The sequence below is a fragment of the Penaeus vannamei genome, chromosome 31, assembly GCF_042767895.1.
Source record: "Penaeus vannamei isolate JL-2024 chromosome 31, ASM4276789v1, whole genome shotgun sequence".
NCBI lineage: Eukaryota > Metazoa > Arthropoda > Malacostraca > Decapoda > Penaeidae > Penaeus > Penaeus vannamei.
This window is the reverse complement of record NC_091579.1, coordinates 4,003,936-4,021,435: the sequence shown is the minus strand read 5'-3', so window position 1 is coordinate 4,021,435 and position 17,500 is coordinate 4,003,936. Positions and strand designations below refer to the sequence as shown.

Below are 17,500 nucleotides of genomic sequence, written 5' to 3'. Positions count from 1 at the left end.
CACTACGTCCTAAGGAAGCTGATGCTTGCACTGACGAACTCTTGGTCCACTGGCCTTCTAGTAAGATCCTTCCCATGGTATCATAAGCTGGCCATATTTACAGCAGGTTCCTACTTTTGTGCTGTTTTGGATATCCTTGGTCCAACTGCTAGGTTCAGTCCATGAAGCAGATCATATACACACGGGGCAAGATAGTAAGAGTAAAAGAAAGGCAACAGTAGAGTAGATAAGAGAAATGACAATGGGAATCTGTCAGGATCTATTTGAACCACTTGGCCTCATATAAAGAAAGAAAAGTATGTAAAATAAGAACTGTGTATCATTAACTATTTGCTTGTCACGACTGGCAAAATCTTGGGCAAAGGATTTACGACATCAATCTTTACACCTACAACTATGACAACAAAATACCCTATTAATGAAAGGTTTAAAGTGTCTTTTGTTCTGTGTGCATTAGGGAATGAGTAAGTCTAAGTGTGAATGAAAGAGAAAGAAAGTAAAAGTGAAAGCAAGCCTTTGTGAAAGTGAGCTCACAAAAAAATTATTCCAAACACGAAGATTAATGTTCACTTTTACAATAATGCTATAATTATAAAATGACATTAATACAATATTACTTGAACTAATTACTTAATGAATGATTTTTGTTTTTGTAGGCTAGAGTTGGCAAATACTGTCTTCTCACAATAATGTGACGTAAGGTCAAAGAAAGAGAATGAGAACACAAAAGTTTCTGCACAACACATTTACCTAGCAAAACCAATATGTGACTAAAAATATTTTTTATATACATATCATGACATGGTCACGTCATCCGTCATTTTATACTATATAAAAATACTAATTATAGCAACAAGTCAGTAGAACTTTTACATCCTGATCACTAAATCTAACAACATCCAATTAGTATATAATGAATGAATAAATGTGGGTATGAGTGAGTGAGTGAGTGTGCATGTGTGAACTTTTCTCAATAACCTAAAAAGACATGAACAATACTAAAAACTTACAGTTGAGTAATATTCCCCCAAGGAATCTGCAATTTCTCTTGTAGTTATAACAGCTCCCATTGGGTGACCATTTCCTAAAGGCTTGCCAATGCAAACTATGTCAGGAATTACACCATAATGCTGTAATAATGTTTAAAAAGAATTATATTAGCAAAGACTTTACAGGGCACGCCTTTTATATTCTTTAATATCTTGCAATATATATAACCAATTATAAACACAGACACAGATACACACATATACACAAGACCACAAACTCTGAGGCTGGACAGTCAGGCATAGAAATAATGTGATTATTTTCTTCACATCAAAATTGGTTTGTGCCTTTAAAAATATTATGATCATCTACACATCATAAATAGTCTTACTTCATCAAAATAAGAACTATTTCTATTTCACTCAAGAATTATTGTGATTATTTTTTGGTTTGTGCCTTCAATGCAGCCAAGCATTGCTTGGCTGCAGTTGTCAAATCTTTTTCTTCCAGAGACACCTGTTGTAGATAAAAGTCAATCTTTGCTATTATGTTTTGTAATCTGAAGTCAATATATTATGACATCCTTTCCTCAATCAGTTTTCTTTCCCATAATAGATGTTTGTTATTTCAACCAATCACAGTCATTATTAAAGACTGACCTCTCCACTCATGAAACACTACATACTATGCAAGTATTGCCAAGTGAAAATTGTCACCTCCAGCCTTGTGGTGTACCAGTTGGAAGTGTGGGGAACTGTATATGCCATCCCTGGAGGCAATTGATTGAGAAAATATGAAGAAAGGCACAGAAAGGAGAGGAAAGAAAAGAGTTTGGAGGTTTGTAAACACTCAATCATAAACAAACACATCTTTAACCATCTCAGTAATCCAATCTATTATCATATTGCCATTCACTAGATAGCAAAAAAGTTAGCACAATACCTCAAATGCCCAGAAGTATTCTCCTGTTCTTCCTAGCCCAGTCTGTACCTCATCTGCAATGCAAACACCTCCAATTTCATGGATCAAACTGAAAGCAAATAAAAATCGGAAAATATAGTTGAATGGAAAGTATTTAACCCTTAATCACTTTACAGCATAATAAAATCTGAAGGTAGAACAACTTTAATCCAAGATGTAAAAGATTTTCAATTTTGATATATGTGGCAACAAAATTTCACCAAGAGCATAATCTCAATAAATATAACTCAACTCTTTATTTTCAAGGCTCTATATCAAGTTCTCTTGACTGGTATTTTAATCTTCATCCATCCATTCTCATTTACTGACTTCTGCTTTGGTTTCTCCTATCAGAAAGCAATACAAGCCATCACTTAATACTCAGCTAAAACATATTAGTCTCCATAATTCCATTAAATATATCCTGAATTTCCATTTATACCTTGACTGTACGTATCACTTTGCTTAAACTTTAGAACATTTTATAACCACCTACTTATATAAGAGTCTGAAGTAATTTCTTGGAGGGACAATGACGCCACAATTGACCACTATTGATTCTGAGACAAAACATGCTATTTTTCTGTTACTTCTACTGGCCTGGTGAATGATATGTTCTGCTTCTTTCACATATTTCTCAGCTGTAAAAAAAAAAGATAACTATCAAAAAGTAATTCCAGGAGAACATGTTCTCAATAATATTCAGAATAGATTAAGGTTGGTGTGGTGTGCATGTGTATAATATAACTGGCAATTGCAAGATATATCTGTAAGCAAGTAATTGCAGTACAAATATACACTGACAAAATGTCAGTGTTTATTTGTACTGCAAATGTGCTCAAATAATAGAACTCTTCCTTTTTGTTTCAGCAGATAATATAGTTTAGGAGTCAGCATCACATTTAATATGACAAAGGAACTGTTTGCATGCCAAGACATATGGTGCTCACATAGTAGCTACTTCAGCTTAAATAAGTTTCACCACATAGTTAACAGATGATGCAATATCAAATGATGGTAAATAATCACTGACAATGAGTGACATTTTATCATATGTGTTTATGTACCAATCATGGACATGGGACAAATCTCACTCTGGGAGACCCTATAAAAACCTAAAGGACTTTCAAATTCACCTTGAAACAAGTGGAAGCTGAGCACATATATATATATGTATATGTATATATATACATATATATATGTATGTATAAATATATGTATATATATATATATATATGTATATATATACATTATATATATATATATATATATATATATATATATATATATATATATATATATATATGTATATGTATATGTATATGTATATGTATATGTATATGTATATGTATATGTATATGTATGTATATGTATGTATATGTATGTATATGTATGTATATGTATATGTATATGTATATGTATATGTATATGTATATGTATATAAATATATATATATATATATAAATATATATATATATATATATATATATATATATATACATATACACAAGTATTATATATACATTATATATACATAATATTAACATACAAGTATTAACTTTGGGTCATTCAAAAGTAACTACACAGTTGTCAAAAAATTAATTAAAATGAAGTAGCATTTCTTGGACCCACAAAACAATGCCCCTCTTTTGGCCCTCTCCCTATCAGATTGTAATGATCTGCAGTGGTTTAGCCTCAACTGTGAAGCTCCAAACCCTTTGGGTGTTGGAATACCATGGCAGTAGTCTTCAGCATCCATGGTTTATTTTTCATATAAATTTTACAAGGAAATAGATGTTTTTCTATCTTTTCTACATGGAAATAGGTGTTTTTCTAGTTTTTTTTCCTACAAGGAAATAGGTGTTTTTATTTTTTTTTTCTAGTGTTTAAAAAAGTTTTTCCCCATAGAAACAGCATTTCTATCATATTGTTGCAAATCCTCCCTGCAACTACATGGCATGGGTGAGAGAAAGATGGCACTTCACTATTTTTCCATTATTCTACTCTATAAATCATGGCACTACTATGAGAATCACAGGCAGTGCTGGTCATTAACGCTTGCAATGTCTTCCTTTCTGTCGTATATAACTGGACATAACACACATTTAAGTCGACAACATAGTATGGCTATAGGAAGGTGGCATGAGGCTGGCTAGGGCGTGACAATCTTCATGTGCGCTGAAAAATACAGTCTCTCCAGCACCACATGCATGCATGCATGCATGCATCCATGTCCATCAGTCTGCCCTCAATTCCCCCACTTTCATGCCTCTCCCCCCCCCCCCCCCAAAAAAAAAAAAAAAAAAAAAACAATAACAACATCCACATCAAGATGTGCAAACAGCTTTCACAATATTTTGTCTGAAAATAAAATGTCTGCATTGCAATATATTTTATTGACTTTCAAAAGAGGGGTATATATTACCCCACAACAATTGTTGTGTCACATTACCACACAATACTATTCTAGGGTTAAAGGAAACAGTGACACAATAAGATGGGAAACACTTCTGGATTGAAATAAACTCTTTTGAAAATACAACAAAAATATATCTTTGTATCTAACAATTCTTCCCATTTCTCCTCAGAACAATCAATCTATAAAAAAGTGGCAGTGAGGGAAAAAATAAAACAAATGGCATAATCCCTCATTTTCGTACCTGCTCTTACATCATCCTCTCGGTAAATGCCACGATATGTGTCTGGACATGGAATGACGTGAACAAATTCTTTCTTCCCCAGTGGCATTTGTTTGAACATCTTCGGACTAATATCGATCAAGTTTCCTAGGTTCCCGTGGTAGGCACTAAAAAGAAATAATAATATATTAATTAATTTAGGGAATAAGACATACATGCCCACCTGATTCTATGCATTCAAGATCTATCTAACAACACTCACTTTATAGCTTCAAATTACAACTAAGCAGATATGCTAGGGGTTAAGGAATACTGTGCCTATCACTACCCATTAGCATGCTCCTTTATATCTGAAATAGAAAGTTACTTCTCCACTTACAACTTCATTTAGTCACAGGGTTGGTATTAGGTTCTTCAGTATCTTATATATGTATATTCTCTGTCCTTAAGGTCTGATGCAAATGCATGACCAAGCAACAGGCTTGATAGATCAAAAATCACTTCAGTGTAATAATAGTCAGGCAAAATTGCAATATACATATTACCATAACGAAAAATAAACTCATCTACTCATTGCTGCAGCCAGCCTGAATCAACAAGTAATTTCATTCTGCAACTGGGGAATGGTTGGTTAATGGTTTAAACAAATAAAAGTGCTAGATATCAAAGGTCATACAGCACAATGGTAAAGTATTGTGGTGAGAGGGTGTTTGTTCCTTCATTAGGACAAATTGTATTTTATTTCAATGGTCCTACAGCACTATAAGAGAGCATGGTAGTAAAAGGGTAAAAGGTAGGCAGTAAATGGGGTAGGATAGGGACTGAGAGAAAGGGGGGTTAAGGACAAAGGGTGATTAAATCAAATGGAGGGTATCTATGTGTTTGAGGAAGGAGAACAAGTCAATTGAAAAGGTGATGAATTCCATGAGGATATCCAACAAGTTGGGGGTTTGGGGAAGAGAGGACAAGTGAGGGAAAGCAGGGGTATGGGCTGCAGTAAAGAGGGGGCAGGATAGTAGGTTATTTGGGACTGAAAGGGGAACATTGCATGAGGAGTATGGATGTGGGTTGGATCATGAAATGAGGTAAGAATGTGTGAGGCAGGTGTGACCTATTTGTAAATAGGTAAGATGCAAATGGGTGAAGATCATATTTTCTCCAAGTAGGTTTACACTTCCATTACAAAAGATTTTTAGCTCTTCTGCCAACTTCTGCCCACCAGAATTATCAATGGATGTCAAGTTTATGTTCAGTGATTTCTCGTGTTGTTGTTTACTGCTTCTATTCTCCAAACTATTTCTTTCTATCGTATGGCAGGTTATCTTTATTCCTTTTTTCTAACATTCCTGTCTTTCAGTTTTCATGTACTTTCACCCTTTTGAAAGGTGACTGAGGTTCAAGGAGGATGATTAGTTAGGTTAGTGTGCGGTATCAGACACTATCATGCAAAGTAGTGGAGTTAGCTAGCAGTGCTCAAACGAAGGGACAGTAACAGCATGCAGGAATACAGATTACCCATAGCTGATTTTATGTTTATCCTGTAAATCAGACACCTATTAGCCAAGATGCAAAGTTGTCTAGCTGGTGGCTCATGAGAATGACCTCCCTCAAAAGTAGAGAAACCACAATCACAAGCCAGTCACAACTTGTCAGTAGTGTTCAAGTTAGGGTGGAAGATTGTGCACAGAATTACCTGGCTAGGAGACTTATTTTGAACTGCCATCTGCTGGAATATGTGCATTTGATATTGACACATTGGCACACTACTTGGCTTAACAATTTATATGCTTTCCTTCCTTGCTCTGTGCAGCCACACTGCTCAGCTTGATAGCTGTCTCCTGGTTGTACCACAATAACCAACTGGCACACAAGGTTTCCATTGTGTACCATATCTATTTTACGGACTTACACATAATCACACACAAATGTATAAACACAGAGAACTCTTTCACTTTGTCTTGTGGGGTATCATTTAGTACCTATATCAGTTACATGCTTTATGAGTAGTTGTAGCACAGAAAGCAGAGAGATATTTTTGAAAGCAAACCATTTTGCATTCTATGAGACTTTGTTAACCCATTCCAAAGTGACATCCTGTTATATCCTGGCAAAATCCCATGACAGTATGAGTTTGGATTGCAACATGACAACTCGCTAGGCATGTAGCAGCATGTGCTAATGTACCTGAGCATCATCAAATTTAATGAAAATTTTACCCACAGTGAATTGGTAAATGTATGATAATGCTGAGTAGGATGATGTATCATCTTTTGCTTCATACTCCATTTAAAAGTACTTTCTGGATACATTTTCTTTATTTTTATGGGGGGGAAGACAGGATATTCTTGTAATTATCTACATCTTGGCTCCCTTTTTAAATCCAATAACAGGAATATAAGTTGCAGTTGGATATTTTAACTCTAAAAATTGTTAATCCTTCTAGCTTGGCTGTCCCCTTAAGTCCAAATAAAGAGTGACTTTTTGTTTCATTAAGGTAAATTTTGGTTACCGATACTCCAAGAGCTTGATTTTACAAACCAGTCATACATCATTATTTTCTGCACAGTGTATGATCAAGGAGAAAAGGTTATAATAGTTGCCCTATGCACAAAAATGAAATTGAATAAATTATCAAAAATATGTAAATAAATATGTATAAACTAATATAAAAAAATTGATTTTATAATACAAAGTGTATCTATGCATAAATATATGAATAAATGTTGAAAAGACCAGTTGCTGACTTAAAAATGTAACAGTATGGGATATAAAGATGGTATGAGTATGGGGATCTGGCAGTATGAAATATGCCACACTACTAGAATTACTGTTCCCTACCCACTACCTTCCACTCACAACAAAGTGGCTCGAAACACTGTATAACTGCCTCAGGGAGAGGAGAACCTCCAAGGGGGAATGTGGGTACAGGGGTGGTATTATGCTATGGCCAGCGGAAACTTTCAAAACAAGATCAAGTTAGTGCACAGACATCAGTCACAGCCAATATCAGCCTGCCAATATATAACAGCTTATGCTCAGTCATGGTGAACATACACAATGCAGCAAGCCAGAGTCATGGAGAACAGCCTTTGAGGAAAATAACCACCAAGTAAAAAATCTTTTAATTTCTTCCTTCATGGTTCTATTGCATATTAAGTCATAAAAGCTTAACAGAGAAAGCATTACCCTATTTGATCTACATTAAATTTCAGAAATTCATAGACACAACATTTCTTCATTTGAGATATACACATTTTCATATTCATAAATAAAGATTTTTTTCCCATATGATCAAACATTAGAGCCACCACCCTCAAGTATTCTCAGAGGATTGGGTTTAACCTATTAACCCCAAGTCGCCAGGCATGGCATGTACGTACATGCCATTGCCCATTGTGTGTGTTGAATTTAGTAATTGTTCTTACATATAGATGGCTCCACAAGTACTGTCACCATGAGCCAATTACACGAACTACCTGTCTAACCTGTTTATCCTTTTTCTTGATTTTTTATATTCTCTAATATCTAATACTGCTGTTAATTATATTTTTTTCCGCTTTTTCAAAAAAAATTACGTAGCAAGATCTACTAATTGACTCCTTTGTGGCTCAGCACTGGCAGAGCTATCTATGTTTAGAAACATTTAACCAAGCATTGCCAAAGGGAATGCAACATTTCTCCATCGACATTGGGTTAAAGAATTGGGAAAATCTCCAGTCATTCATTTTTTAACAAGAAAGGATAAATTCAACGAAACTGCTATGAAGTTGATTATAACTCTTAGTCATAATCAATACTGATTGTATGAAGAATACACATTTATTTTCTTGAACCTCCTTCTGCATGGGAATCCTAAATTGTAATTTAGCAATGTTTTGAATTCATTTAAAGGAAAAGAAAATCAATTTCTAGTGAATCATTTTATTTAAAGTGTATGTACATTTTTACATGACACAGACTGAGGGCATGAATTTGATAAAATCCTCGAAGAATGACTAATGGAAAAAAAAAATCTTTTATAAAATTTATGTGAAAAAAAATCATGATAACCATTATTCACAAAACTATACAGTTTCCCATAGTCTTTCTTTTGAAAAGCAAACTGAGATGGTACAATCAATGAGATATCTAGTTTTTTTTAGAAGGAAGGGGATATATTTGATAAAATCATCATAAAAATACATAAGTCTTACAGTTCTCAAGGCCCACATCCCTCATCAAGTTCCAGTAACCATTCATAGGTATCCATTATCAAGACTTATGGGATGATTTCCCTGCCACCCATGAAACTAGGCAGGCTGGGAAGGTGTCAACAAGCTATGGGCATGGAAAAGGGAAAACACACCTTGCCTGTTAACCAGTAGTCACCAATCCTGCATGACATGTGGGGGGTGCACTATCTCCATGTCATGCGGACACTATGACCTGGAAGGAAGGTCGTGTACTTGTATGACGGGGGTGACTCAATGTCAGGTGGACACCGTGTCGCAGACACCATGTTGCGCGAGTTGTCCTCACAAAACCTGGTTGTCCGCTGATTTTACCTGCCCAAATTACTCATTGCATTGCATTGACACTGCGAACAGCGTTCCTTTGAGCTGTGTGTCTCATTCCTAGTTATCTTGCTTTATTAAATATTACTCAAGGACTGATATATCATGCAACATGGAGAACTCTACGGAGTTTCAATGACCACCCTACCCCGAGCTTGATGTTTCATCGTACGAAGGACTGAGTGACGATTAACCTCCTCTACTTTCTCTAGGCAACGTCCCCAAGGACGACAAAGTTCTCTGGGGATATGATGACAACTTGTGGTGGTAGGGTTCACACCATTAATGGGAAATTGTGAAGTGGAAAAACCCATCCACAGACAACCTGCTGTTCCTGGGAAGGCTGAGGTTGAGGAGATACTAGCAGCCATGAAGGAACATGCTTCCTCAGCAGCAGAGCCCATCGCACATATTGTAAACATTCGAAGTCAGCTGGGCTCATCTGAGACCAATTGTAGTCGTTGTCAAGAGGATCAAATCACGTATTGCAAAATTATAAACTTATATCCTTGTAGATTTGCAATATCTGGAGCAAATAGGCAAAGTAATGGTGATCCCCACTGGTCTGTTGACATTGAACCGCAACGTACTGGCATAAAAGGCAATTCAACACATTGTCCCTGCAAAATTTTATCCATTTGCAAAACAGAAGCTGTGTTGCACCGCAATGTGGCAACATTACTTTCGCTACATAGTTTCCCTGTGACATAGTATCCTAAAACCATGTGGGGCACAGCATGCAGGTGGCAGGTTCTCTAACTTACCACCCATTCTTGTGTTGAACAAGTTCTTCTCAGTGACAGGTATAGCTAAAGCAGTCGCGATATATATGCCTATGATGTGTAAATACGTCATGACACACAGCAGGTGGGCCAGCTGTACACAGCTTAGGCCTAGTCACGAAGTCTAGACCGTTGCGTGATATTACATTACAAATGAGTCAGGCCCTGTCATCATAAGATTAACCCACTGGCTGCTGTATTTTGCAATATGGTATGTAATCCCGTAACATTATTTATTTTGGACATAGGCGGTGCATGGGACCGTGCTGCAGAGTGCGTGATGTTGCAGTGCTGCTTTCCCTCCTTTACGCATATATGTTTGTATGTGTATATATGTGAATGTACATATAAACCTTTGCAAATACATGAAAGCATGCAAACATATGTAAATGCGCTCAGAAAGAGTGGAGGGCCTGATTTTAGCACATGCTGAAAGCATTCAATTCCTGTGGTGGGTAACACCCCATCACCCATGCAGGCCCTGGGAAGCAGGCCTGGGCCCTTGAAGGCCGCTCAGGGGACACCAACTAGAGGCTAATATTCCTTGCTCCGCTTGACTCCCAGACCGCGTGGCCACTTGTTGCTCCAAGAATGTGTCCTTACACCTATACATATCGGCAGTAACAAGGGCTGGCTACTGGGTAGAGATGTCATCCGAAGTCAATATAGGGCAACATTGGTTAATATTGTCATCACATAACTTGACTTTGCTAAAGAGGTTTCTATCCTGTCAGAATCTATTTGTGACCCTTATGGTGGGATTAGCAATCTCCTACACCAACACCAAGAACATTTCTTCCTGGTGTAATTCAAAAGAACTAAACCAATGCCCGATATTGCCAGTTTTGGTGTAAAGTTGCAAAATCTAGACTCTACCTTAGACCTTGCTGCCATAACTTGATGCTTCTTGCAACAGGTGTATTGTTGGCAGGACCAAGTCTCCAATCTGTTACAGGTTATGACCAGTTCTATCTCCAACAGTCAAAAATTTAAATTACTACTGCACTCCTCTTTTCTGCTTTGGTTTTCCTTTACTTAACTATAAATAAAAAAAGTAATATCATCTTAACACAATGGTACCAGATACATGCACTGCATAGGGGTTTTGTGTCATTTAGTCATTAAGGAGTCAGTTACCTGAATATTCAAGAGATTTTTTTTTCACATATGACCTGTTTCTTATACTAGCATTAACAATAATCATACCACCCAAATGCATCTACATTCTCACATTTACCAATTTGCAGTCCTATTCCACTGTGTTGGCAACCCTGCTCTCCTGCACAATGCGCTCATCATTCATTCTTTAGACAATGAAAAGTGTGGTTTTTCGTAACAGTGCTTTTGCCCAGCGGTTTTCCCGTATTCTGTCATATTTGACTTTGCTGAACTATATTGATGTGCAAATGATTATTGCAGAGGCTTAGACAGAGCCTCCTGCTGCCTGGAATGTTTAATGGCTGATTGGCCAGTGATAGACAAACCCAACATGGTCACTTCACCCGGGTTTTGATCATCTTCATCTACTGATCCACATGCTATCAGGAGAATCTGCATGGTTCCAGGCTACAGGTGAGCTTATGATAGTGCCTTCAATGCTCCTCATTATGTATGTATTGGTATTTGTACTGTTAAGAGTAGGTGCTGAGTGGAGCTCCGAGCTGGTTCATAGTGCCTTCGAGTACCAGCAGGCTTTGAAACGGAAATGAGACTCCAAAGTCAAAAGAAGGCCTCACAGTCTGTTGGTAAGTTAACTAAATCTTCATTAGGCTTTTCACATGACACCATTCAGCCCGGCTCAGTGGGATCAGATGACTCCATCTCTCAATCCTCCTACCTATGTGGTTCCTGTGGAGATGAACAAAAAATTTCAGTGACAGTATACATCCTTCTCTGTTATAGTGTCTGACATGTTAGCACAGCATCAAGAGATTCATCTAGCTGCTTAATGGTCCTCTTTTGCTGTATAGTCCTTGCTCTCAGCTTAAGTTCCAGTCAAGTCCAGTTCCAGCCCCTCTCACAATCTTGGCATCAGGCGGGGGTAGCCTGGGGTAAGTGAGGTCCAATTACAGCTAAGGTTTAGTAGTCCTTTTTGGACTCTCACTCTATGGTTAAATGTCTATCTTCATTTAAGGAGACTCCATGGAGGGCTAAGAGGTCATGTCCAGAGGTGGGGGGAAATCTGGCATCAAGTACGTCCAGGATTTCCTCCAGGATGTGACCAGGATGGGGACAGACAGGTGTCTAGAAACCCAATTCCCTATCCTCAGGCCCAGGGTGATGGCCAGGCTATGAGATTCCAGTTAAAAGAAATATATATATCTTTTTAAATTTCAAATCTTGGGCATGAATACCAATCAAAGCCCACACAGCCACAGGGAGGAAAAATGTATATCAAGCATAGTCTCCTCCCTCAGTCCACAGAACACACAGGAATGTCAGGCCATATGCAGCTTTTCTAGTGCCCTTTTCCACCAGTTCCAGATCCATGTCATGGAGCACACAGGAATATCAGGTCACACGGCAGCCATTCCTAGTGCCCATTTCCACCAGGTCCAGACCCATATTGTCCTGCAACAAAAGTAAGCTTCTGACAGCAGGGTTCTTGGACATTCCAGGTAGGAAAAAATTCATAATCTCCCATTCAGTAGTAATTTTACATTAACAGTAGTTGTGAAGAGAGATGACTATAGCACAGTCAACTGTTGATACATACAAGTCTGCAACACCAGGCATGTATCGTGCAACTACAGCACAACCTGAGGAGATACACCAGGCAAACATCGACTCGCAAGAATTTATCACAAGTAATTTCACCACTCCTTACCTTCCAGTTCATGCTTTACACCGAGTCACTCCTTTGCACAGTCACATAGGGAACATGCATTTCACTGGAACACCTGAAGTCTTAATTGAGAAACTCTTTAAGGGAAGAGCATGGAATGAGGGACATATCAAAATCAAAGGGCCTCATATGAATTTGAACAAGATGCTAACATATATCACCTAATGCTTCCCTGTGGTACAGGTATAAAACGGAACCAAATGGGGAACACAGGCAGCAGGAGGACGTCAATTATATTAGATTCACCAGGGTTCGGCTAATGGTTTTATACCCCATGAATGCAGCTACCCAAGCACTCATTCATGCCAACGAGTTGTTTAACAGCATAATTATGGCCATGGTAGAAATGACTATAGATATTGCCTTTACATTAGCCAACATAAAGGCCATGAGACTTAAATCCATACTATCACATCTCCCACCAACTTACAAATCTTTTACTAAGTTGGACCTGAGGATGTCATCTATAGATTAAGGTTTGCTCTTTGGAGAGAATAAGGTAAAGGAAGCACTCAAGATGACATATAAGACTGCTGCTATCTCCTTCCAGCAGGTGGTGGCCAGAGCTCTAGTTAAGCCATATTCAACACCAAGTACTTTACTGGTGGAACTGGGTTCCAATACCTTGTTTCAGGTGCTTATACCACTCATTAGGCCTAACTTATCCTTTCATTATCCAGCCCTGTTTTCACAGAAAAGGACAACACAACAGAGTCAAGACCAGGTCCTTCCTCTCCCCTAAGAGGATTATGGACAAGTTAGTTTTTTTCGCAAGTGAAACAGCGAATAACTGCGGACAGAATAGCAGGGAGAGTGGATGAACATAGGCACAGAGGACTAGGTCCTTTCTGTTCTCAAAGAAGAATACAAGATTCCTTTCTCCACCCTACTTCCTCTCACATCAGAGCCACTAGTTTCTGAGACATATTCTCCAGATTACAAAAAGTGCAAGGCATTGGACTGAAATCCAGCTTATGGAGATAAAAGGGTGCAATAGAAGCTGCATCAATGACACCAAGGTTCTACAGCCACCTGTTTGTACAACCAAAGTAAATGGAGGTTATCAACATATATTGGATCTTTCTGTCCTAAACATGTAGGTACACACAACCAAATTTGGTATGGAAACAGTGAGAACAATAATGTTAGCTATATGAAAGGGCGGCTGAATGGTTTCCATTGACCTTAAATGCTTACTTCCAGGTGCTGAGAATTAAATTAGATGCAAATACCTTAGATTCCCCTAGAAGAACCAATTTTTTTCAGTTTCGGGCTCTCTGTTTCAGCCTCTCTACAGCTCCGTAAGTTTTTACGAGAATAATGGCTCCTGCTTTAGAGGCTTTTCATTGCTAGGGATTTTGCATCTTCAGATACTTACACAACAGGCATATTCTAGCTGCCTCGCTACAGGACCCCCAGACAATAAAGACTACTACTGTCTACTACATTAGAATCGCCAATTCAAAGTCAAGGAGGTTTTCCATACGCTTAACACCACATCTTCCAAACCTCTTTCATGTCTTAGGAACTCACCAAATGGTGAGTGGCAAATTTTAATGTGGACTTTTCACATCGTATACTGTACACAAGGCATGGCCCAACACCTAAAGCGTGGGAATCTGCAAGTATAACAAACAGGTTGAATGTAAAACAAATTATATTTTCATATTTAAAATTAATTTTTTCACTTACCTGTTTCACATACTCTCAACCCTCCAATCCTCCCCACTCCATTCCATTTCTCAAGAAAGAATGATGAGCGCAATGAGCAGAAGAACAGGGTTGCCAACACAGCCGAATACAACTTGAAATTGTTAAATGTGGGAATATAGACATAGCTAGGTAGTATGATCATTGTTAATGCTAGTATAAGAAATAGGGAAGTGAAAAAAATAATTTTAAGTATGAAAATGTAATATTCTTTCATCTATTGATATTATCATCATTATTATCATAATGTTCTTAACAATAATGTGCATGCAAAATTAGTATGACAAAACTAGTGGACATGTATGTATGGACTCCCTCCCAGCATCATTAGGAGTACTCCAATATACTGAATTACTGCTATACTCGTACCTCAATACTCAATACCCCTCTGCTAATACAAACCCAAGTTTGCTATCATGCACAAACTGTAGTGTACTGGTTGTTTTGAAATTACATGGGCTGTGCACTTGGCTATATAAACTGAGACCATTGCAGTTTCAAAGATCTGACAAGAATACCTTGATCAGCAAAGAATGGAAGTACTAGTAAGCAAAGTACAAGCTAGTACGCCAAATAGTGGCCATTTTGTGAATCTATTGCTAGGGATACTTCATGTTGGGACTATGCTTTGAGAAAATATGAACAAAATAACAACTGATACTTTATGAGAATTGAGTCACAGATGTGATAACATATGCTAAAACAATATTTTATAAGAATTACATGAAATATGATCATATATCCTTTTTTATTCAGCCATGAAATGGCTGAAAAAGGAAGAACAAATAGGTATAAAAGCAACATACGTTTTTGTTCACCAGAAAAGAAAAAGAAAAGAAAAGAAAAAAAAAAAAACATTCAGGTTAAATGGTAATCAATAATGGGGGAAAGGGAAAAGGAAATATAGGCAAAAGACTATCATATCATATATTTACATGCTTTTATATTCTATTCATTCATTTATTATTATCACCATTTTAAAACATCAACTTTTTGTGAGTGCATGTTGTAAAGAGTATAGCTAATGCCATTAACATTTGATAAAAAAAATCAACTTGGTATATTTGTGTTTTCATATGCTTTCTTGTGCATTTCATTGCTAATATTGAAATATGAGTACCAAATTGTCTTAGCCATTTTTATATTGTTACTTAAAAACCATGGTTAGTTATATCTCAATGCATTATAGTGTTACAAGATAAAACCCTTGCTCAATAATCTTAGGGTGGTCACAAACTCATGAAGCCAACTATACTTTAAGGCATACGCATAACCTTACCCCACGACTGATATTCTATCTGTTGCTTTCCATGACAAGGAAGGAGACAGCCTGATGTAGGTTTCAAGATCAACATATGTTGGACACTTAACATATGCCACAATATTAACATAAGTACAAGATTTAGTTTATTCTGATGACTTTCCATGTGCTATAGAATTTGATTTCAAAGTGTTACTGACTAAAGTTTTCTGCATAATCATTTCATTTCTTTGTCAAATCCCAAAGAATAATTTCTCACCTGTTTTGATTACAATTAAATATAGATAGAATCTCTAACATATTTTAAAAATATGATCACTATTCACCATGACAAACAAACATACCTTACTAAGAAATTGTATAGGTATTCCAGTAATATTTCTTGTGAGCCAGCAACATACTTTTCTGTTTGTGTAATCTTAACAGAAATAATTATTTTATCTGCACATATCAGACAGAAATTCATGCATATTCTGATATTATCTTCCTTAGAGAGGGGAATCATTTGAACCTCTACAGCTATCATTGCTTGGTGTGATCAGTTAACCCATTCACAACGGATGTCCCACATATGAAATACCCGAAAAAATAAACATTGCCGGGCTTCCCGCCAGTGTGACACTGTATCGGGCCTGTGCTCTGATACAGCAGTGGGCCGCGGCCGGTAGGCAGACAGAATACGGGGAAGCTCTGCCCGCCGATTTTGTAGCCGCCCGGAATCTTTCATTTTTGGCTTCAAAATATACTGGCGTTAATGGGTTAAGTACATGAAAGTTACCAAATGTCTTTAAAACCTTTTTTTTTCTTTTTAAACCTGGCAGTTCTTAGTGAACAGCATATAAGACCCATTTTCCCAGAAAAAAAAAGGGCATATGAAATTTATGTTACACACATACAATGGACAGGCATCAAGGCTTAGAGATATTGGACTGAACTGTGTTGAGCTGCAGGCAACTAATTAAAAAAGCTCAATTGCATTAATAGTATTTTTCAATCATGCAGAACAATCTCAAGCTTCCAGAAGAATGATGGACTGCTTAGAATTATATACGTAGACAGATAACTTTTGTGAGGTAGTGATAACTTTTAGGTATCATTTACTTAGCAACTAAGATAACTTTAACACATCAGTAAATTTATATAAATGAGAATGTTCCCAGGAAAGGCCTAAAAAATTATTTTAAAAATTAATAAACTTGTCTCTATTTGTATTGAGAAGAAAATAACCACTTGCTATGATGATGCAACTTCACAAAACAGGCAGACATGCAGTAGTTTTGAACTTGGTGCATATCATTTCAAATACTACAAATTTACACTACTTTATCTAGCAAGATTTAAGGCATAACAATAATCTCTAGGTAATTTTGTTTTTGGTGTTACCAAAAGAATTAAAGACAATTACTTCTAAGTTTCCATAAATGAAACCACTATTTCTATTAGCAACTATGAAATTACTACCTGTAATGCTCCCTTAAAAAATCTTTCAAATAATATTCAATATGGATCATGACATAGCTCTCCCCCTCCAAGCTCTAAAAGAGGGGTGCATCTTATACACTGAAATTCCTGAGGATGTGAATATGGGTTACTAGGATGAGGAAACAGCCTGCATACATCGTAATTAGGAATTAGCCTTCTAATAAACAAATAGGGAAACACATTTAATGAAAGAATAATTATTGTAAACTTATTTTCAAACTGAGCATTATATGTAACTGACTGATATAACTTCAGCAAAATGAATTCAGATATACAACTAG

General features: G+C 36.9%; 1 protein-coding gene across 3 annotated transcripts in view; it reads right to left on the bottom strand.

Annotated features, from left to right (window-relative positions):
* The window catches only part of LOC113819760 (ethanolamine-phosphate phospho-lyase), a 28,634-nt gene that overhangs the window by 3,181 nt on the left and 7,953 nt on the right, over window positions 1-17,500 (bottom strand). For all 3 annotated transcript variants that reach the window (XM_027371951.2, XM_027371952.2, XM_070143665.1), the window contains exons 5-8: window positions 4,608-4,753; window positions 2,444-2,588; window positions 1,930-2,017; window positions 1,011-1,130 (exon numbers count right to left, since the gene is read on the bottom strand). In XM_027371951.2, coding sequence (XP_027227752.1) covers window positions 1,011-1,130; window positions 1,930-2,017; window positions 2,444-2,588; window positions 4,608-4,753 — 499 coding nt within the window. The remainder of the gene's footprint in view (window positions 1-1,010; window positions 1,131-1,929; window positions 2,018-2,443; window positions 2,589-4,607; window positions 4,754-17,500) is intronic.